A 24,094-nucleotide genomic window follows, 5' to 3' on the forward strand; every position below is an offset into this window, starting at 1 on the left:
GACATTCATTATTGCAGTTAAAACAAGTTTGTTTATTTAATGTGATTGAACTGCTAACTTTTAGCCATGCTAGCAGTGCAGCTTTAGGGATAGCGTGTCTGTCTGTTTGATGGTCCATCACTTTGTTTCAGACTGAAATATTTCAAGGACTTTTGGACAGATTGATTTTAAATTTTATAAAGATATGTCCCCAGAGGATGAAGTCTATTATTTAGTAACTATTTAGTAGTCGCTTTAGTTCTACCATGGAGGCATTTTTTTTTCTTTTAATTTTTCCTTTTTTCAAGTGAAATATCGCGACAACTACATTCTGGATTTACCAAATACCTGCAAATGAATGGCATTCCCATTGGCCTTAATTGTACTTTATGCTTTATGCTAATTAGTGAATCTTAGAATGCTAATATGAGAATGAGAATGGTAGCTACTAAGCATCAGCATTGTTGGCTTATTAGAGTGCTGATGTTAGCAGAACACCACAATGCCCAAGCACAGTACAGCCGTATAGATCTGAGACTGTGGCTGCACACTCTTGGTCATGCTATACTTTGAACAATAAAGAAAACTTTAAGTACTGATTTTAAACTGACTGAAACTTGGGACACCAGGGAAAGTCACAATCTATGGAGGGCCAATTTAGCCATAATCTAGTCTATCACAATAGACTATTCATGATAGAGTCCTCTACAATATAGTGTCAGTGACCTTTGTTCCTGTGAGAGACTGATAATAGAGGTTGTTCTATCACACTATTCAAACCGGTCCAGTCCCATGCCCTCCAGTGTACTCCCTGATTCTTATCCCTCCACTGCAACACCCAGACATGCCATTGCTCTGGAGAGCCCTGAGAAAGCTGGAGGAAGTGAGAGACTTCCACATGGAAAAGGCAATTAACAGCTCAATGCCCAAGGGACAGAGCAAGTAAGGCAAGGAGGGAGAGAGGATGTCTGGAGATATAAGCAACAGAGGAAGGTATGAGTACAAGAGCAAAAACTTCACAATATTGCTGTTTCTGATTCGAAGCAGGAGAGCAATGAGCATAGCAGAAAGAGAGGAGAAATGTGAGAAACTAGCCACTTTTGATGTAGTTCTCCCGAATGTCCAGAGTCAAAAACTCCCTGGATGCTTATTCACAAAAATACATTATAGAAGAAGGAAAAAGTAGTCAAAGACAAACGGATAGATGAAAGACAGTGGAAGTAGGAAATGGCTAAAGGAAAATAGGAATGGAAGAAGAAACTGGTGTGGGAAAAGGATGTGAGGGAGGAGGAAAAGGGACGGAAATTGATAGAGGGTTGTTGTTATCAGAGTGAGATCTGCCAGTCAGAGCCATCTCACTCGACACAGCTGCCACACTGATTTCATCTCCCCTGGAGAGATTAAAAACACTGAAACAAGCAAGCCTCATATCATCTGAGACAGCCAAAGACAGAGGGAGTAAACTTTCCTCCAAACTAAAGGAGATGGAATGATAACAGAGTGAGACGCATGCCTGGAACTCTCTTATAGAGTCATCATTTACCGGCTACTCTGCTGACATTTATTTTTTGAGTGTGTAAACCGGGTCAGGTGTTAGTGAGAGGAAGCCATCCCTCTCTGACACTACTGGCTGACTTATCAACCTGCTTTGACAACCACAGTCATTCTTTAAATGCAACCTCTGGCCCGGAGCAACACAACAAACCGCAGAACCCATAACTAAAAGGTGACACTGCTTGAAAGTGTGCCGTACCTTTCACACCCCGGCTCTTATCTCTGTATTATCTCGCACTCCGGTTTCACGTTTTTATCTCTGGGCATGAATCCAAAAATGTCACAAACTGCGGAAAAGCAGGCTTCACACTTCTGTGCTCAGACGAGCAATGTAAAGTGAAGCCTATGTTTAATTTTTTTTGTGGCCAGCCGCAGCCACTTCAGTATAGTATATGAGTCTAGAGTGGGTTGGCTTGATGAATCTGCTGTCTATGGGATATGATGATTCAGCCGGGCTATTACCATGAGTGATTTCAGCTCAAGGCAAGGCTAGCACTTCCGCTTTATGGTCACAGAGACAGAGGGAGCTGCTGATGAGGAAACATAAGTTAACGTGGAATGGGGTGGGTATGACTTTCAAATCAGAGACATTTTCAATCAGATTCTTGAGAATTATGGCACACGAAATGGATTTATAAATTGATATTGTGCTGCTGAAGTAAATCACAGTGTGAAGAAAGAAAGCTACGAACAAAAGCACAAGCAGAATACACAAAGCCTTACACTGATGCCCGTTGTATCAGTCTCTGTGCGCTTTTATTCCAGGTTAGGCTTGGAGGTGAGGTTAATGACCCTCATGATCATTGTAGTCTCTTCATTTTACTTCACAGGTCTCGTATTTAAAAGAGAGTGTTCTCTAGCAGTGGACATATTCTCTCGCTCATCTATTCAACACATAACTTTGAGATACGAGATGGAGAAAAAGAAAAGAGATCATAAAGCAAAGAACAAGAGGGAGAAGCTATTTTTCTGTTCTGAGAAAGGGCTACAGCTTTACCAACCTTTTCCATTAACAGGAAGGAAAACTTGCCATTTCCAGTCTTGACCCAGACATAATCAGCAGTTCCTGCACGGTTCAACACCCATACCGAATGCAGTGATCCCTGCATACTTTAACATTTATACAACCACCCCTACGATTTTCAATGACCTCATGACAGTCTCAGACTAATCAAGACATGATCTAACAGTGCTTGTGTGATTTCACATTGAGATATCTCCTGACGATGTTCACATGATCAAATGCTAAGACTTGAGCTAACAATCCCTGCGTGGTTCAAGAGGCCAGGGCAGGTTTATGTGCGAATGGGGATTGCTCTTTCTAATGTATTCCTCCGTAAAGACCAATGTGGGGCCACCAGGCGAGTGAGACGAATAGCAATGACTGTCTGTATGGACTGGCAGATAGGAGGAGACCCTCACTGCACTGCATTAACTTTTAATTATGACTTTCTGGGAGATGCAATTACCCATCTGAGACTAGACTTGCAAAAGCTCTGCAACTGGACCGTGCCCAGCTGCACCGTCATTTGTAACTTTGTAGCTTTTTCAGTTTTTCTGTTTTTTCAATTCTTCTTTTTTTTAATCTGGCTGCTATAGAAATGATTGCAAGCTACATTTCGAAACTGCAATAACCCAGCATTGATCATGTATTTTGTCCTCTCTTTTTTTTTTTGTTTCTCTCACTTATTGTCTGCTTGTGTCTCTCTGTCCCTTGAGGTTTCTCTCCAATACTTCCTTCACCGGGGCTACAGGCCTGATCCAGGTGGATCCTGGCCTCTCTCGGGTCCTCTCCTCCCAGCTGTTTCACGTGTGGAGCCTGAAGAGGGGTGCTCTTGGCCAGCCGGCTTGGGTGACTGTAGGCCAGTGGACTCGAGGCAAGCTGGAGTTAGAAGGGGGGATCCTGGGATTGGTGGGAGGCTTCAGGAGCAATCAGGGCCAAGGTCTTGGAGCTGGGGTGAGGGGAGGGGATGGACAGGGGGACAGCAACATTGGAGGACGCTGGAGGCCGGGACTTTCCGTTGAGGGACACCGCCTGACGGTGGTGACATTAGTGGAGCACCCATTTGTCTTCACACGGGAGGTGGATGAGGATGGACTGTGTCCAGCTGGGCAGCTCTGTCTGGACCCCAAAACCAACAGATCCGACATAATCCAGGGCCTCTTCAACCAGCTACACAACCCAAATACTACAGCTCCAGAATGGGAGGGCATTGGTGAGTTCTGCTTTGGTATTTGTTTTATGAATGCTGTAGTGATTAGATATTTGTATGCTGTTGAACTCCTTTAGTACACTTTTACTCCGGCTTAAACTTTAACTCTAAGCATGTCTTAAGTAAACACTTACATCTCTTGGTTTAAATCTCATTGCTGTGTTACTGGCCACATCGCTGCTGGTCCTCAGCAGTGAAGTTGATGTTAAAAGTAAAATCAATAAGAGATCATGGCTGGTCAGTCCAGTTCAAAAATATACCTGGTGCAGTGTCAAGGGCTGAGCTCTGCAGCTACATCTCTGTTTCATGAGTGAAGACGATTGAAGGCGCTTAAATCAATAACATTAAGACTACTGATCCATAAAATGCCAGGTACAATATTTCTGACTGCGGAGACTATTGACCAACTATAAAAACAGCTTAGTGTATAGCAGTTAAATATAAGTCATCTGACCTTCCTTTGACTCAAATCTGCACATGACAAATGGAAGACATCTAATAGAAAGTGGCATTTGTATTGCAGTTGATGCAGGAATTGAGGAAAGTGATTTCCCTTTAATATACGGTAATTATTAAATGTCTAATAAAATTACATATTGTACTTGGGAAGAACCAGTGCAGAGACTTGTGCCAAGTTTCAAGAGCAATTGGCATACTGCTGAGTTTTGATGTGATTGAGTTTGCAAAAAAGGTGCAAAAATGTAAATGGCAGAAAGTAAAAATTTATGTTACAGTGTGTCCTCCTTGCCAACTCTTCTTTTTTTGCTATAGATAGTTCAAGGGTTGTTACATTTTTCCTCCTCAGGTTTAATATGACTAAATGTATTCCTAGCTTGGGCGCAGGGGCCTTTAAAAACACTCAAGCACAAGTGTCCTGTGGACAAAGTCCCAGAAGTGCGTCCCCTGCGCTTCCAAAGCATGCATATGAATATCTGAATGGTTACATTTTACATCATGATCACTTCTTTCCTATCAGACCTACCGGAGGACCTGAGGAAGTGCTGCTACGGGTACTGCATTGACTTGTTGGAGAAACTGGCAGAGGACATGGGTTTCACCTTCGACCTTTATATTGTCGGAGACGGGAAATATGGAGCAATGAGCGGGACAGGACGCTGGACGGGGCTGGTCGGTGACCTGCTGAGTGGAACCGCTGACATGGCTGTCACTTCTTTCTCCATCAACTCTGCCAGGAGTAGAGTCATCGATTTCACCTCACCCTTCTACTCCACCAGCCTTGGCATTCTGGTACAATTGCTTGAAGTTATTATTAGTTTGTTGGAGTTTTGAGTTTGTATTATAATGATCGTAGGAGACACGGGGGCATATCCTAAAAATATGCTGCATTTTGAGTCATTGGCAGCATTGCAAATCTTCACTGATAACTGTGATTTGCCAAGCTCCTTCCCTCTCTCCCTCTCTCTCTGGCTGACACGATATCAGTATGATATGGTCTGCAAATACTTAATTTCACCCTCATGCTCCACTCACCCGTTTTTCTGGTGAGGAACAGGACATCATTAGTTGTGAATAATTAGTTTACTGAGTTTTCAGTGGACATATAATTATGAAAGTTCAAAATGAACAGCAGTTTAAAATGTGTATAATGAGTCTGAGAGGCATTTTGAGAAGTAGTCTTAGCAGAGTCATCAAACATGCTGCAGTTATTCTTTGATTTGTTAACATCTCCCTCTGTGGCTGACAAACTGCAGTGCATACTATAATCTGACAATACTGTTCCATTTGAAAATGCAAACTCCATTTTTTGGAAAAGCGATTTCTTGCTGTTACAGAATGATGAATAGCACAAAATAAAAACACTGTGTGCTTAAAGAAATTATAATCATAATTATGCCTAGGAGTGTTTAAGAGAAGTTCACAGACAAGATCCTACAAACTGGAGGTTGAACTATAATAAAAATTTTGCACAAAATGCAGTACATGTAACTAACTGCAGAAAAAAATCAACCACATCATGTATTGCCTTTATTCAATAGAGACACTGAGAGGCAGACAGGAAATGGGGGAGGAAGAGGGGTACAACATGTGCTGTGACCACAAGGCTACCAAGACGCCCCTAATTTTAAAAAAAAATTTTTTACCTAACAGGTTCGTAGCCGGGACACTGCAGCCCCCATTGGAGCCTTCATGTGGCCTCTCCACTGGTCCATGTGGGTGGGTATTTTTGTCACGCTGCATCTCACCGCCCTCTTCCTCACCTTGTACGAGTGGAACAGCCCTTTCGGCATGACACCTCATGGCAGGAACAGGCTTCGTGTGTTCTCCTACTCGTCCGCCCTCAATCTCTGCTACGCCATACTGTTTGGACGGACTGTCGCCACCAAGGTAAAGTCGCTCTCCGCTGTGTGATAAATAGGCATCATGCAGGGTGGGGCAGGGAATAGAAATGGCAGAGAAAGGGATGAGGGGGGGTATGCGTTTAAACGGTGAGCGCAAGTCAAAAGAAGAAGTTAGAGGGGGAAGAGGTATGGAGAAAGATGATAGAGATGGCAAGAGAGGGAAAAAGATGGATAGTGGAGAGGTTAAGAAGGTAGGCAGTGATGAAGTGGAGAGGTACAGGGAGGATAATGCGCATACAGGGAGGGAGAGGGGAAAGGGTAAGTGGACCGACAGAGATTGAAGGAGTTATGGAGAGGATGATGGGGATGGATGAAGGTGGAAAAAGAGGAGGGGGGGGCAGATGTTAACTCCCCAAAGTGGTCAGACATTAAGTTGAGATCAAGAAAGCAGGAGGAAGAGGGCTGAGAGGGGGTGGAAAGGTGAGAGAGCAAATCTGGAAATGGACTTCAAAAAGACAGTAGAAGGCAGGTTGACAGACAGATGGTGAGACAGGGTTGAAAGGTTAAGTGGGTAGGCAGAGATGAGAAAAGCAACACAATGAGGGTGACATGGAGGTGAGCAGACAGAGGATGATGTTAAGGGGAGGGGGCCAGCGGGTGGGCAAAGTTGGGATGCCAAATGACGAAGTTTAGTACAAGAGAGAACTGCGTGAGACAAGTGATCGCCAAAGACAAATGGGAATCAAATCCTCAGACTTAGGCAAATCTGTCCATTAAAGGTACGAAGCAAGATGAAAAACAATCTCTTTTCCTTCGAAGAGAAAAAAAAAACAACGTATTTTTCTGGTATAAATGCATAAATAAATTAAATGTACCTTTGCAGTAACAGCATTCTCCAGAAACCTGCCAGATTTGACTGATTGTGTCACACCCACAGTCACACTGCCGCACATACCAATGTCAATGAAAAACTGTCCTCTGTGTTCTTTGTTTTTTTTTTTAAACAGCAACATAGTGCGCCAAAATCCATCATTGTGATAAGTTATGCTTTCTTTTCAAATTTCTATGCAGCACATTGAAATGAATATCTGTAAAATAATTTGCTTAAATTATTCCTGTCTATCCTATTGCTCTTAGTAAGTATGCACCCCATTGTAATAGTTCTTTAAATGCACAATCTTACTCTGAGCCTAAAGGAAGCAATGCAAATGACTTGGTTGGAATGGGCGCAAGTGATTAGAGAGACCTTCCCATAATTGAAAGGTCGCAGGTTTGATCCTTGCAACTGGCAATGTGTCAATTAACAGGTTGTGTCATTAGCAGCATTGTGTCCTGTTAAAATGTCTTTGAGCAACACTCTGAACCTCTGTGTGCTGGGTCAGAGCAAAGAGTCATGTTTATTTAGGCTATGGGGAAGACAGTGGGCACTAAATTGATTTCTAAACTAGTAATGATCACTTATTTCCCTGGAGTCACCTTTATTTTGAAGTTCAGGTTTTTCTTGCACAATTTTAAAAGTCTTAAAAACTAGTAAGTTAGTTCTTTACATAACCATAAACATAAGAGCAAAAATGTGGAGTGTTTCTCTAAAAATGGTCAAACAAAGGGCCTAGCATTCTCGACTCAAATGTTTAGAGTATACTGGCTGCCAACTCAAAAATCAAAAATTAGCAAATGAAGTCGCCAGCACTTGTAAATAAGGATTTCAAACGCCTACGTTTCAGCCCTAGGCTTTCCGCAGTGTTCTTTATGCTGCAGTGCATCATTATAAGTGTTACATACTTATTTGCAAGTGGTAACAACTTGATTTGATAATTCTCTAAAAATGCTGCAATCGTTATCATGTCTGGTTACTTGTTTGGTGCCTATTGTGCAGTTGTAACCAGGCATTACTTCCGAGACCAAGGAACACATCATTAATGGTCCCTAAAATTGTGTCACATTCGCCAAGTGCATTAGTTAGTCCTCAAAAGCCTTTTCTATTGTAACATTGAGTGAAAATGATAACTGTACGTTTTAAATGTAAGTCAAACAGCGTCATCTTACATTTTTTGTAAAAACATGAACAGTGCTGGATGCTGACTTTTTGCCTGCGACATGCAGCTTGAGTGTAACTATTAAACCATGATATCATGCACAGAATGAAGCCACCAAGTGCACAATTAAGACCTATTTGCCCCTGTTCAAATGGACAGCTTGTCAGCACAATGTGAAATGAAACACCAAAACACATACATGGCAGCACTAAAGGCACCTTTATCATTATACGTTCAACTAAGCACCATAATGCAAAAAGGAATATTTTAGTTGACATTTCATTCCCAAAGCACAATAGGGTTTGTGCTTACAGTGTGCATTTCTTCCTCCCTTTCTCCAATTTTAATTCACCCACTAATTATGCTAAGAGTTCAAAACATTCCAAACACCGTCTTAATAATGGGTTACAACCCTGTTTGTATAATTAAGATCTCATTAATCTCAAGCTTTTAAAACACTTGAAATTCATCTCTTTTCTTCTGTTAAGTGGATTTTAATTGGTGAAATAAATAAATCATCAGTGTTCAGGTGAATTCATTCCCCTAGGCAGGCAATTTCATGGAAGGATATTTCTCACAAACAGTCACACTTTGTCAGATTTTCTCTTCTTCATTAGCTATTCTTCTGGTCTGTTTTGATTACTTTGATTACCTTCAGTCGTGGGTGAGATCGTGATTTTTTCAGGAGGAGGAGAATGAGAGAGAGAGGATGAGGTTGAGAGCCTCAGGGATGCTCTGCGTGGCAACACCTGAAAGTACCTTTCATCACGTATTTTGCATCTTTAATCGTTTTGACCCTTGCCCTTATTTTTCAGGTATACATTTTTTACCACCTCACTTCCCTCCATGTTAGTTATCAGTCGGCTTCATTTTTGTCTTCAAAGTCTGACATTTTTCAGTTTTGAGCTTAGATATTTTTAGATTCACTCATCATCAAGATCTGCTATTTTTTCTCTTTTTTGATCTGTTTAATTATTTTCATGTACTAATAAGCAGACAAAAACAAAAGCAAACCCATGCAAAACAAAATATCTCCTGGGATACATCTCCACTCTGCAGACTCCTAAATGCTGGACCGGGCGCTTCCTGATGAACCTTTGGGCCATCTTTTGCTTACTGGTGCTGTCCAGCTACACTGCCAACCTAGCTGCAGTCATGGTCGGGGAGAAGACCTTCGAGCAGGTCTCAGGAATTCATGACGACAAGGTTAGACTGCATACAAGGACGCAAACTTGCAAGTGCATGTCGGCAACCCCCACACACACACGTGCAGCTACATGTACACACAAGCTAATCTTACACAAGGACAGGCTAATGAGTAAAGAGAGGAATTATTTGTGAAGGATTATCACTTTCCATATCGCTAAACCCTGTTGGGAGTTCAGGGCTAGAATGAATTTGGTATGAACCCTGTCATGATACACCCCCTCCCCCCACTTTATCACTTCTACCATCATCACCACCCATGTCTTCCTGTGTCACTTCCTCAGCTGCACCATCCCTCGCTGGGCTTCCGTTTTGGGACAGTGAGGGAGAGCAGCGCTGAGGATTACATGAAGAAGAGCTTCCCAGAGATGCACGACTACATGAGACGCTTCAACCAGCCCACCACCCCGGAAGGCGTGCACATGTTGAAGTAAGACACAAACACATTCACGCAGTATATGCAGTATGTATATTTGTAAAAAAAAACCAAAAATACACCTAATTTACACCCAAATGCAATCCAGATCTAAACAATCCAGTCACGTTCACATCTGTTATCTATGGTTGTCAGTTCTGTGCACTTATTGTCCGTGCACACTGTGCATAACAATTCTATACACTGACAACAAGAGCAAACATGGCAGATTTACAACCATCACAGGTTATTCTGATACAGAACTTTCTATAAATTCAGCAAAATTATCCCTTAAAACAGAATTCACATGAGCTGTTTCTCTAACGTCCTACATACACATTTGGAATCGAAATAAAACGTGTCGTGCAATCAATTCAAATTTTAGATGCTCTGATTTCCAGCTTAGAAAGGCTCTTTTTAAGCTGTGTACTTACTGACTTTTCTATCTGAAAATCAATGCAATATCTCAAGGTAGCTCTGTCTAAGTAGTGTGTTTGGGTTGATTTACTCTTTGATTTTTTTTCTCCACCTGCTGTGATGTTGTGTCTAACCCATCGGTGGATGTTTTCTTGTTATAGTGTACATGTTGTTTGCTTTTGCATTTGATAGAGATGTGATCAAATACTCCTCACTTTGTGAGCTGCATATATTTACACCCTGCTTTAGCAGGAGCTTTGACTTATCCAGAGACGCTACATTTAAGCGCAAGGTGTAAGTGTAGTGAAAGCCTATGAATTACATAAATTTATCAGCAAATTCCTCCTCATTTGAGGCAAAATACTTTTGTTCATTAGCAGTGTTGAATGTAGAGATGACTGAGGGTCAGGGACAAATTAATGAATTGATGAATAGAAGCATCGGGTGTCAGATGGGGATTATGAGCAGATGAAAGCAGGAAGGCTAGTTTATTTATGTAACATATTCTATTCACAAAGGCAGTTTAAAGTATTTTAGACAATGCATTAAAGCACTGAATAAAAGATACACAAGACATTAGAACAAACCTAAGGTAGAGGAACAGTTTTAATAGAAATTAAAAATATAAAGACAGAGAAATGTAGTTCAAAATGACCGTGAAGAAACTAAAGTTTTCTCACCTGGTTTTTGAAGGTATTTCAAGTTGAGGCAAGTCTCATATTGTGAGAATGATTAACAGACTGCTGGCAGACGATCTGAAAGAAAAGTGTTGTGTTTAGGAACCCAGGGCATAGAGATTTGGGGTGGTTAATTTTAGTATGTTTGCATGCGCACAACTATTCCTGTTGTGTTTTATGTCAGCATTATCCCAGTTTTGATCATATTCAGGATATGATGTGTACTTAGAACCTGTAACCTGATTTCTCAGCTACCCATATTCTTGATTATAACATTAGTCAGGTTGCTGATTGCATGCATTGGTGAATACATGTTCTTAACCCCACATCTGAGTTACCTCAGCTGTTGAGGATGAACCCACTTTGGTTTCTGGCTGCCTGAACCCTGCTGCCTTTAATGGTTTGCTGGATTTATGACAAGAGCAGCAATATATTTATCCTTCACATTACTGGTGTCAGACTACATATCTCAAGTTGAGGAGGAGTGATCAGAAACGTTGATAAGGTGTTTACATGCCACGCTGTCCTGGTTTCTATCTTCATCAGCTAGCATATCTGGTAGTGTGGTAGTGGAAGTACACACAAGTAGCTTAATTATGTGGTTAAGTACAGTACCTGAGGAACTTTAAGTTACACTCTGCCACTAAAATATAGATATGTCAGTATGACAAAAATCTGTTTATCTTGGCTTAACCAAGCACAGATGTGCAGACATACTGTAAGCAAACACACTCACAGCTATAACTACATGCACTTCTGAGACACAATGCCTGCTCCATAGAACACCAGCAGAGATGCTGAGATAGTGCATGTGCTGACTTTGTGATAATAGTGGTAAGATACAAAGCGCTTGTTCAGAGAAAGAGGATGAGAACGGGGGAAGATGAAGGTGCAGTTTGTTTGCACGCGAGGCAAAGCAGAAGTGGAAGTCACAGCAGTGCAGGGAACCAGAGTGAGGCAATAAAATACTGTGTTGGCAGAACTACTGACCCCAATACTGCAATCAAATCTTAGAGGAAAAAAAGCCCTCTCCTGGAGAGACAGAGCACCGGGAGCTACACATGCAGCTGCACATGAACACAAATGTATAGGCTTGGAGGAAATAATGCAAGCACATGGCTACACACAGGCTTACAACCTAGTATAGTCGTACCTGCACACTTTCATGCCTACACACACGCACGTTCATGCACACACCACTCTCAATCTGAGGCCAGACACTGGTTAACTTCCGACCCTCTTTTGTCCCAGAAGAAGACTCTATCCTCTCTCTTCTCCCTGTGTCTTCTATTTGACAAGTCTAGGCAGAGAAAAACAGAGTTTTCTGCTTTGCCAGCACTGCAAAGACTTTGTAAAGTCAACCTTTTGTTTCGCGGTAAACACCCTGAATAACAAGAAGTTTCAGGTAATTTGATCAGCCTGGTCTATTTTTTCCATTAGACTGTATGCGCGTGCACGCGTGTGCTTTCCAATACATGAATTTACGCTTGTTTATCTGTCTGACATTCAAATTAGGTGTACATGTGTAAGTGTGTGTGCGCAAATATGTTTGTGTAATTGCGAGCTAGTGCATTCATTTGGATGTGTGAGTGTGTGTCAAAAAATGTGCACCTTTTCTTCTTTATTAATGTGTTTGTGTGTAGGTATATTATTCAAATCCAGCGTGTTGCGCTTCGTATCCTGAAACTTATCTCCTGCCAGCTCTGGTCAGCGGCTGAGGCTGCACACATAGGAACACTATAATTAGGGGTCAATTAGGGTCAATTGGATCGATATTGCCAGAGTAGGAGAGTCTTTGGCAGTGCGTTTAATGCCTTATCAGTCTGCCACAGAGGCTGTTGGTTTAGGTAATGATGTATGTGTTTACACAGTATATTAGAATGCAGTTAATCTCATCCTCTGTATAAATGACAAAGTGGGATGAAGCCCCTAAATAAGGGGCTCTTGCACAGGTCTGGGTAATGTGAGAAAGTTTGGGAAGTGGATCAGATTTTCAAAGTGTTTGAGGTTAGCTGTCTTCAATCAATGCTTCAATGCTTCTCTCTTCTCTCTCTTGTGTGTGTGTGCGTGTGTGTGTGTGTGTGTGTGTTGGTGGTGAAGGACAGATCCTCCTGCCCTGGATGCGTTCATCATGGACAAAGCCCTGTTGGACTTTGAGGTCTCTATCGACGCAGAGTGCAAACTGCTCACTGTGGGGAAGCCTTTCGCCATTGAAGGTGCACACTCATACTCACACACACACAGAGACACACTTTTATCACTTGTGAGGACATTTTATTGCCTCAGTCTTTCTCTGGTGGTATTTTTAAAAAGCATCTTGAAACTGATTTGGTTTCTTTGGTGCTTTATTGATTTTGTAATATTATTGTTTGCAGTTGTTACAGTTTGCGTCCTTGTTTTTATATACTGACAAGAGACTGACAAGAGCCTGTCTCTTTATGTCCTCTGTAAAATATTTCGTAACAGCCTTTTGAAATGTGCTATATGAATCAAAAGAATGTTGCAAAATGCTTAACAGAGGGGACACTCTTTTGAAACACTCTTTCTCTTTAAGTATCTTGAAATAAATTGACCTTGTGGGGACCTGCTTTTTGTCCCCTGACGGCAGCAGCAATGGGACTTTATGAAAAGAGTCCCCTTAATGTGATTAACTATTCACACATACACACAAGAGAACAGTGTCTCACGTGCATATACAATCACAGGACAAATACTTGTAGAAATACTTGTACATGTATGACATATACTGCATAAGACAACAAGGTCCCTCTTATTGCAACACAGATGAACATGCACACACAGGTGTGATATACACCTTAAAGCATGCACACATGAACCCACACACACACACAAACCCATACACACTTATATAAAGCATATAATGTGCACATGCTTTCAGGAAGGGATAAAATACTGTAGTTGACTACATGACTGACAGAATAGCACAGTGATCCACTGGATGAACTTATAATGCTGCAGGCTAAAAGTACTCAGCCATCTATTATTAACAACAATGCTCAGTCAGAACACTTTGGACTTAACGCTTACAGGTTGAACTCGCTGCAACACAGTCATGAGGCATATAGTCAAATCCACTCCCAGTCAAAAAACCAACTAATGATCCACACAGGGGGTTGTTATATTCAAGTTCTTGAATGTTGCTGCTGCTGCACATGTACTGTATGTGTGTGACAGCAGTGATGGTTGAGTGCATCATAGTGCGTTTAATGTGTGTGTGTTCTGGTGAAGGAAATTGCTTTCCTTTCAGACTTACAGAGGGAGGACATTTCTCGAAATACTGCCTTTTTTTTTTTAACCTGAAAACCACCATATGAACTATTGCAAACAAGGAAAAAAGAAAAGCCACAAAATAGATCCAAGAAGCCTGTGAAAAACATTTTACACTGCTGTCATGTTTAACAAAGTTGAATTTTCCACTGTTGCCTTCGTCTATACCTATAACTTATATATATATAAAGTACATTATCAAAAGTCTGTCCTGTTGAAGAAGTTTTTAAATAATCCTAAAATATTTATGCCAGCTATAGTGGAACATGCCAACCTAAATGTACTGGGTAAATTTACAATGTCTGGCAAGCACTGACATGAAATCCTAAACTTACAAGGCAAACATAACTGTAACTCACATCATTACTTTGTTTGTCAATATGTCAGCAAGTCAATAAGGTCTAATTTCATGTTTTGAGGTATGGATACTTTCACTTCAAGACTAATTCTCAATGTATCAAATTGTTAATGAGAACAAGGAACAAATCATATTTTTGATAGTGTAAGTAATTGGTTTGTACAACTACTAAAGCTAGATGTGCATTTTCATGATGAATTATTGCAACGATAACAGTAGTTATAGTACTAGAATACTATAGAATCATTCCACTTCATCTGAGCAGTGGGACTTTTTTGCCGTACAAGAGTAAAACATAGCACTTTTAGAAATAAAGGCTCCTGACGACCTGTCAAAAGAAATCATGTCCTAGCTCTAATAAAAGTCCGGTGCTCCCTCTCATAAAGGTAAATAAAGGCTCCCGCCAATAGCCAAGTTTTACTATATTCTAATCCCATGTCATCTGCACATATACGCCTCCTGAAGGTGACTTTCAAATTAAATTTGCAGGCAGAACACATTTATTGGATATATAAAGCATTTAACCTCTAACCCAAGTATAGCTCATTCCCGAGAAGATTTTTACAGGTATAGAATTAGTGTGCGCGCTCATGTCTGCCACTGACATACATTTACAGTATTTGAATGCACATTACGCGTGTGGGTGAATTTGTTTCAGGCTTTTCTTCTTTGCTCTCATCTCTTAGACAGGCACACACAGATACAGAGACAGTAAATAGATACTAGTAAGGGTGCCGCATGGGACCAAACACTTACTTTGATACCATTTCTCCGTCAATCAAAGTATAGCCTCAGAAAGACCCCACTCCCACATTCCCTGCTCACTCTACAACTCATGTTCACTGGAGATTATTACACTGCTTTCTTCACTGCATAAGACAAAATGAGCCAAGAGACATTGCTGTACCATTACTCATGACTGTGAGGATGAGAAAAGCAGGTCTCATCAGTATGTGGAGGGGGTCAGTTTGACTACTGCTTGGTTCTTTGTCTACATGAAAAGGCGGGCGAAGTATCCACACTGCCTTTGGTAGCTACTCACCCCCACAGCCTGCGTGAGGAAGAATGGGACTGGAGTGAATAACTCAATAAGTCTGAACGGTAGAGGAAGAAAGAGCAGGAAATGGACCAGACAGGCAGTGTGAGAGAGAAAAAACACTGGGAGGGAAGAGAAGAGATGTGGGAGAAGACAGGGAAGACGGCATATGAGATGAGAAAAATAGTGGCGGAAAGAACAACAAAGGTAAAGAAAGGGAGGACCAGTTGGGGGGGGGGAGTTGAGAGAGGTGGGAGTTGAGCACAAGAAGGAGATAGAGGGCTTTCATTTGCCCACTGCCAGTTTGCGCCTTTCTGCACAGCGAGTGATAAAAGAGCCAGCCAACAGAGTCCCCTAATCAAGACAAACCTTCACCCCAAGCAGATGGAATGAGGGAGGGGGAGAAAAGACCGAGAGAGAAAAGATGGAGAGAAAAAAAGAGAGGAATTGTTATTTGGTCCATATGAGGATGCAGGCAGGATTTATAGAGCGGTTTGTGGTCAGGAGATACAGAGAGGCAGAGGAATTGGGACTGTGGAGTCGCTGCAGGCAAGGTGCTCTGCTGAAATCTTCAGGCTACTTAAGTGGAGAGAGAGATGCGGGGGTGTCGCTGTGCGTCTGTTTTCACTGAGTGCTGTTGGGAGATGTTTACGACAGCCTAGACACACCCCATTAATAATATTGCCACTGAACATGCAGCCACGCGCTGCTTGTTTGTATGTGTGTGTGTACGTGTGTATCCCTGTGTGCGTAAGCGGTCTACACAAGCTCAGTCAAGCAGGACGGAGCGCATCTGAAGATCAAAATGAGGCTGGCAGAAGATTTTGTTGCCAGGGTGAGACTGTTGTTGGTCGAGCAGCTCACGTCTGGCACGAGTGACACACAGACGCCTTTGTCTGCTCGTGCTCTGAGTGTGTGTGTGGAAATGAGGACGGAAGTGTTTAATTCCAAAGTAAGATAGCCTCCATTTTAGAAATAATGCTTTTCAAAATACGCTTTTTTTGTTAAGCAACTAATCATTAAAGCAAAAATGTGAAACATTGCATTGTTTCTAGCTCCAGTTTACCAACTGTGGGGATTTGGTGCATTTTTCTGCCTTGGGAGTAGTAAACTATATATCTTTTTGTTTTGGATCATTGTATATGAACATGTCACTTTAGGCTTTAGGAAATTATGATTAGTATTTTCACTATTTTCTTGCATTTTAGACCACGTGATTAATTGAGAAAATAATCAGGAGATGAAATGAAAACATAATTGTTAGTAGCAGCCCTAAACTTGTGGCTGTTCCTCATCCATAACACTGTATAAACAGTAAGCTACTGATAACTACAACAACCAATTACGTCTGAGCAGAAGTCCAGCCGACCAAACAGCCAACAGCTCAGTAACTCGTAACTGTTCTTACTGTAATTAAACAGAGAAAGAAATGCACGGACTTGAACTGATGCATAAAGTTTGAAGTACATGTAGTTTGAAGTACATCTGCTTCAAAGAAGTTTAAACATTTGCACATTTGAACTGAACATTCAATCTCAACTCAACCTCCGGCACACAGGAAATTACATCTTTTACATTTCCAGCAGCAATTAATGGAGGGCCAAAGCAATGCTGCATAAAGAAATTCAAACTTTAGTCCAAGAAATCTAATAAAAATACATTATAATACTTGCCACACTGTTTTAATATGAAATTATCTTTTTTTCTATAGCTCAAAAAGACAAAAGAAAGCAATGCTCATGAGCAAGGATGTCATAAAGCAAAGCAAAGTAGAATTACAAAGATTAGAACTTAACTCACTTGCTTACATTCTTGATCTCTGTTTTCATAATAAGGTAGTAGATTTTTTACAAGCCTTTTTTAAGTGTCTTAGAATAAAACTTGACGTGCTCGGGTGTGTCGGAGAGTGAGTAGGTGTGTGGGGGATTTGAGTGACAGCTTTGGGACTTGAGGCTTGTGATGGAATATGCGGATGTCTGGGGGAAAAAAATCAAAACAAATGACAAGTGGCTGCCCACTTATATTCCGCTATTTGACTGAGCGGCGTTGTAAAGAAATGTGGATGGAGATAGGCTGATGACAGAAAAATGCTGTCTGTCTGTTAGAAAAAAAAGAAAGAGTAGGAAGACGCACGGAGACAAAGCAATGGACTCGGGAGAGGAGCCGAAAGATAACAGCAAGAATGGAGTGAAGCAGAAATTGAACAAAACTGAAGGGATGACAGCGATAAGGAGCGGACTTACAGAGGAAAAGACTTGCAGCAACGGTGGGAGAGAAATGACCTCGGACAGGCAACGAGAGGGGATGAAAGGGAGAGGTGAGGGGAGAGGAGAGAAGGAAGACGGGAAGAAAATGAAGAGGGAAGGGGAGGTAAAGGAGAGTGGGAGCAAAGGGAGGAAAGCTTAGACAGTCTTTGTCATGTAGGAAGCAGAGTGTGACAGTTACGTGAACCTTAGCTATTGTCTGTTTCTGCCCGCAACCCCCATCAGGCTCACACACCACGACAGCCGGCACACACTCATAAACACACAAACAGCTGCCAGGCCTGAGTCAGTCACACAAACTCAAAAAACGCTGTTGGCATAACTGTGTCTTTGACTGCGGTACAGATGAAATGAAACAAACATCCCCAGGAGGTCTTGTGTAGCAATAAATCTCCAAGAGGGTCTTTTGATTCTAAGCTGAGGGACAGATTTCTCTCATTTCGTACCTGCAGAAATGTGGGCTGTAATGCAAAACAGATGCAAAGTCTGGGCAGAGCAGCGTTTCTCTCTAGCTTTCAAGTTGTGTAATCATACGCGGATGTGCCGCTTTTGAAATTAAAGCAATGAACAGTAGTAAGAAAAGTACTTAAATCTGTTACTTAATTAAATTACTTAATTATAGTCATGTAATTGTATTGCTGTAACTACTGTATGTTTTATTGGTGTGTCTGGTCTCATTACTCTGCGTACTGCTGGTGTTTTACTTTTAACAAGAGGGAAATAACAAGGCAGCCTATCAAGTGATTATGAAACAATTTCTTCAAATCAAGCACAAATTAATATTTAATGCACAATGGTTTGGGTTTGCTTTACTTACTGCATAACTAAGATCTCTTTGAAGCCAGGGATGGAGCCCTATCAGACCTGCCACTGTTCATATGTGTGACAGTGGCAGGTTTGAACAGTGCTGAACTGTTTTGCATGTAACCCTTCGCTCTGCAAAATAATCCACAAGCTGCCAGCTACCTGCGTAAATGGTGCAATGTTTCCCTCTGATATGTGAATGAAAGTCTCACAACACTTTGCATTCACATATAGCGCTTAATAACATCAACTCAAAGCCAGTTGTGGAATATAAATGTAACCAAGTACAGTATTTCAGTGGGAAATGTTTTAGTTTTTACTTTACATAGTCAACATATATATATTCAACAAAAATCAACAGTTCAACAAAGGAACAACATCAACAGAAGTACACATGAAGAACAACAAAAAACATCTACAAAAGAGCTCTACTATCAAGCTCCCATTCAAACGGACTGAAACTGGCTCTTGTTTGGCCTTTGTTTAAAAAATGGGTCTCATATCTGTAACTGGAGGGGATAAGTGTGAAGTGAGCATGAAGTGGATGGTGTGCGTCATAGACTACGATAAGGGTCTGGTGATGAGGTCAAGATGAGAAGGAGGGGATCCAATTATTTTTGATGCTGTGTGGGAGATTTTTCTGCAATCTGGAAGTGTGGTGGCACAACAGATCCCATAGCTGGAGAGGGATGGATAGGTAAATAGTTTATTTGTCCTCAAGGAGGAAATTCTTTTCCAAAGTAGGTGCATACATAGCACAAACAAGAAACAGAATTAGATAGAATTATACAAGATACAGGATTTACAGGAACATTTAATTACAGGGGTCACACAAGAGTGACACAGACATGGATTGATACCCTTGATTTTAATTTATCTGCACATGTTTAGTCTATACCTGCATCCAGAGGCAGAGTGGGTAAAATGCTGGTAGAGTGGATGGTCTGGGTCATGTGTGATTGTGAGTGCTTTGCAGATCAGGGATGAGGTGAAACAGATGAGTTGGGGGTGAGAATATCAATGAGTTTTCTGGCTAAATAAGTTATCTTTAAGAGTTTGTTCTTATCTGTGACTGTAAAGATATGGGGAAAAACAACTAAGCCAGTAATGCTACGGTACGGAAGAAGAAGAAGATGATGGGGTTGGACAGCTTATATATAGCCGTGAGCCTCTGTTTACAAAACTTTCAGGGTCCCCTGAAACTTGCTTGAAGAATGGAAATGTAGTAGCCTAACATGATAAAAGATAGCCACAAATAACATTCATCGAGGGTGACTAATGTCTAATGGTGAGTAATTTAAGGAAACGGTCTTCAAAAAATATTGTATGAATTAAAAATATACATGACGGAGTATCCCCTAAGTTTTGAGTAATCTCTCATAACACATGGTGATGCTGGACCGACTCCGCCCACAGGGTTTTCATTTTCACAGAGGTAATTCATCGCCACAGGGCAACCACAGCCACATGAGTGCATAACCCAGGGGAACCTAACTGCCTGTAAGTAGCACAGTCAGGTAAAACATGAACATATTTGCACCCTATCTACTGAAGGGAGTTGAGGGGGTTGAGTCAGGCTTGATGCCACTCCAACCCCGGATCAGACTTCTTGTTGTCAGCCTAAAACTGGTCCGACCTGACAGATGTGGGGTGCTGGGAATGGGAATGAGCGTCAGGCACGACAATTTGTCATTTTATCTTGTGAGATGTTTCACAGTGGAAGACAAGTATAGAACAACTCTAAGTCTAGGACACCTCATGAGGCTCTGACAGAAAGACTACTGGCTTGACAGCGTCTACGGTACGCTCTGACGCATCAGATGCTTTAGATGTTGACACTGATCCAAAGTCTGTCTCTGGCCTTGGGATGCATTAAACCATTTTTTTTCTCTACCGAGACCGATTCTAATACCTCAACTCAAGGTACGGATCAGATACCAGTGCTCTCTTTTTTTTCTCCAAGCTTTAAAAATGTGTAAACTTCACTGCATGGGACTGTTTTGAATATCCTTTTACGAGAGGTAACACAAGGCCAGGGATTGTTGCAGCACTAAAAACTGAGGTGACAGCCTGCTGTGACTAAGTAGCTGTAACTGATTGTGAAAACACTGAATTCTTATAATGACATTGACAAATAAACAGTTGAGTGGGACTGTATTTAATTGAATCCACTCTGACAAGTCACCATCTGGAAATTGTAAATGTCCTCTAGTCAAATCCTGGCATTAGATTTGCCTAGTATTTTGTAGTAAGAATGGATAGCAAGGAAAGTGATAAAGGGAGGAACAGAACAACCCAATAATAAAATCTGATCCACTACAGGATGTGTTCTGTCACACAAGCGTCATCTCCTCCAGCTTTTGTGATTTTGTCATTTGTTTCTATCCACAAATGCCAGAAAATGTATTTGCACTGTATATGCACGACCTGTTAGAAAAGGGTATTGATTCTGATTCCAGCTGGAATCTGTAAACCCATAAATAATTTTTCCAGAGGGTATCTACCCTTTGGCTAACTGCAACCGGCAAACCATGGTTACCTAACAGCAAGTTAGACACCAGTCTCCATTCCCCACCTCAGGCATGGCTGTAGCTCTCAGATTCCGAACACATGTATTTACATCTGCGTGTGTCTCCTCTTTCAGGCTACGGCATAGGCCTGCCCCAGGGCTCTCCCCTAACCCGTAACGTGTCAGAGTTCGTGAGTCGGTACAAGTCTGACGGCTTCATGGACATGCTACATGACAAATGGTATAAGGTTGTGCCCTGCGGGAAGCGAGTCTTTGCAGTCACTGAGGTAAGTCATTGGCGGGAGAGTGTGTTCATGTATTGTGTACGTGCATGGTGTGTAAAGCGAAGCCCTCTGTAGCTGTACTCCTATAAATGAGTCTCCCTTTGGGACATGGACTGGATTGCCTGCCAGCAAAGCACACACACACTGACAGTCACACTCACATACACACAGAGCGACACAGAGACAAACACACACACACAATCAGATAAACTCAGGACTACTTACCGACCTTAACCAGAGTTACAGACACGTACTGTCTGAGTGTCTGTACTTATTTGTGTCTTGCGTTTGCTACAGTACTCTCGGTTCTTGCCCTCCCTTTTCTTTCCTTGCTCTTTTTTTAAAGAACTCGGAATCTCTAGACAGAGCGCACTGTCTGCATCTCTATCTCTTGTTTGTGAATAGAGAGGCAATTCTACTCCCTTTGGCCATCCGTTTCAAATCCCACTTCATAGCTGAATCATATTATAGCAACAAACGCAATTACACAGTCATAGGTTTCTCCAGTGAAATGAAAACCTTAACTTCACCCTGCATCAGGAAGTTATTACTGTTCATCCCGCTTGAAGCCTTGAGAGTGGCCTACGCTCAAACAATGAGGGCGTTAGTGCGATCTTGCCCTCTGGATGGGGAGCAAAAGGAGGTCAGTGCTGTCGCTGATGAATTTGTCGAGTCAGCATGGGGCTAATTGCCATCAGAAGCAGTGCAGAAATGAGCTGGGTGAAGGAAACATGATTAGAGAGCAATGGAAAACCTCGCCACTGTCTCTTCCGCTTCCTCCAGGCCCATGAAAGCCTCATAAGAGATAGGCATTATGTCAGGGGGAGTGTGGGCGAACTAAATGGGAACAAACTGCACTTCAATTAACCATCGTCTCTCTTTACCATATCCTTGCTAACTGCTATTTCTTTCTTTTACTCTCAGTTGTGCTTCCCCTTCAGCTCTTTATGGTTGTTCTGTCACCGTCTTGCCTCTCCACATCCTTTTCTTTCCAAAAATGTCTTTTACGCTGTTGCCCTCTCCTCTTTATTTCTATTCTTATGGGCTTACACAGCCAAACTAGATATACAACAGCAGAATATCAATTACTTATTCACAAAAACTGGCCTAAATACTAATTATGTAAACAGAAAATCATCCATCTCTGTATTTTCCTCTCTGTCAGCTTAAGTCTTGACTAATCTGTGTCACTCCCCCAACTTCTTTCTCTCTTCCTGTCATCGCCCCCTCAGACTCTGCAGATGGGGATCCAGCATTTTTCAGGCCTGTTCGTGCTGCTGTGCATGGGGGTGGGTGGAGCCTTGCTGACCTTGGCAGGTGAACACACCTTTTATCACCTGGTCATTCCTCGCCTCCGGCGCACCCACACACTGCAGTACTGGCTGCACACCAGCCAGGTGAGTAAAGACATGCTGTATGTGTCGTGGCATGCATGCATGGATGGATGCACGCTCTCTCACACACACACACACACGCAAAGTCCCTCGTGCAATCAAACACACACACAGAAAAGATGCACAACGACCAGCTGTAACCTTCACTTCACTTATATGTGCGTGTGCACATGCAAAGACACACACACGTGAGAACATTTACACACTCACATGCTGCTGTTGGTGAGATGTCCTGACCCCCTGGAGTTAACTCTTGTTTTGCAGGTAACTTACGCCCTCTACTGTTGAAAACTCACAATGGCAATCAAACATAAGACTAATATCTTCCTTAAAACTGAATCATATCATATTTTATAAAACAGCTTTCATTTAATTACTTTTAGGCTAAATGTGTTAATTAATGCTAATTAAGTACTTTGTGAATTCACTAATGAATGCTTTAATTGCACGCTATGAATTGACCTGAATATTTCAAATGAATTAGATAATTAAGTAAAAAGTTATTAAAGAGTTCCCATTAATTGGTTCATGACCACACAATATACATTTGTGCCTTTGTTTGTTTAGCTTTTTCTAGCGTGAGGCACAATTAATACATGTCTTGTACAAATCAGATACAGTACCATTCTGATTCCTGTCATTTTTACATTATGTAAAATCATTTTGAAATGTTTTATTTAAGATGCAATTCAAATCAGCTATTTTGTAAAGAAAAGGATACAAAGAAAAGGAGTAAATGGGATCTGTAGAAGTTCTTCTGCCATTGGGCTGTTAGAGAATTAATGTGTTTACAGCAACTTACACCAAAGGAACCGCAAATTGGGGATTTAAAGGTCGTATTTTGTTTTTTTATGAAACTCTAGCCATTACCAAATGAGCTGCCTGTGGCGATATTGTTGAGTGAATAATGCAACTAGCAGTGTGAATATCAAGACTGCTCACATTTGTTTGCCGCATCCTTCTAAAAGGGCAACCACTCCCAGGCAGCCTCTAGCGTTCATCACAAAACCAGCTCAGCTATCTGAGAGGAGACATCTGAGTTAGTCCTTCAAGAAAATGTATATCTGGAGTGAAAGTCTCCCTTTCCCACAGACGTATATATATATGTAGAGCAGGAAACATGAAAGCCTAGTCACAACGTATAACTTAAAAGGCTGGTTTGGAGATATGTTTTCAGCATAACCAAAGCACTTGAATACCTAAATCAAAAAGGGCTTAAGCAACTGATACCTTAACCCCTCTCAAAATTTTTAAGTAGAAGAACTTTTTCTCACTGAATTACAATCATTTGATTAAATTATTCAAGCATAATTTGTGAAGAATAGTTGTGATACTTTGTACAGTTGTTAAGAATAATGGC

At 41.5% G+C, this 24,094-nt stretch overlaps 1 protein-coding gene across 1 annotated transcript in view; it reads left to right on the top strand.

Annotated features, from left to right (window-relative positions):
• grin3ba (glutamate receptor, ionotropic, N-methyl-D-aspartate 3Ba) overlaps positions 1–24,094 on the top strand; it is a 62,337-nt gene that overhangs the window by 36,539 nt on the left and 1,704 nt on the right. Inside the window, exons 3-10 of the mRNA XM_070842527.1 lie at positions 3,253–3,749; positions 4,723–4,994; positions 5,856–6,092; positions 9,142–9,288; positions 9,573–9,718; positions 12,898–13,013; positions 21,192–21,343; positions 22,573–22,737. Coding sequence (XP_070698628.1) covers positions 3,253–3,749; positions 4,723–4,994; positions 5,856–6,092; positions 9,142–9,288; positions 9,573–9,718; positions 12,898–13,013; positions 21,192–21,343; positions 22,573–22,737 — 1,732 coding nt within the window. The remainder of the gene's footprint in view (positions 1–3,252; positions 3,750–4,722; positions 4,995–5,855; positions 6,093–9,141; positions 9,289–9,572; positions 9,719–12,897; positions 13,014–21,191; positions 21,344–22,572; positions 22,738–24,094) is intronic.

This window comes from Pempheris klunzingeri, chromosome 13 (assembly GCF_042242105.1).
Source record: "Pempheris klunzingeri isolate RE-2024b chromosome 13, fPemKlu1.hap1, whole genome shotgun sequence".
NCBI classification, from domain to species: domain Eukaryota; kingdom Metazoa; phylum Chordata; class Actinopteri; order Acropomatiformes; family Pempheridae; genus Pempheris; species Pempheris klunzingeri.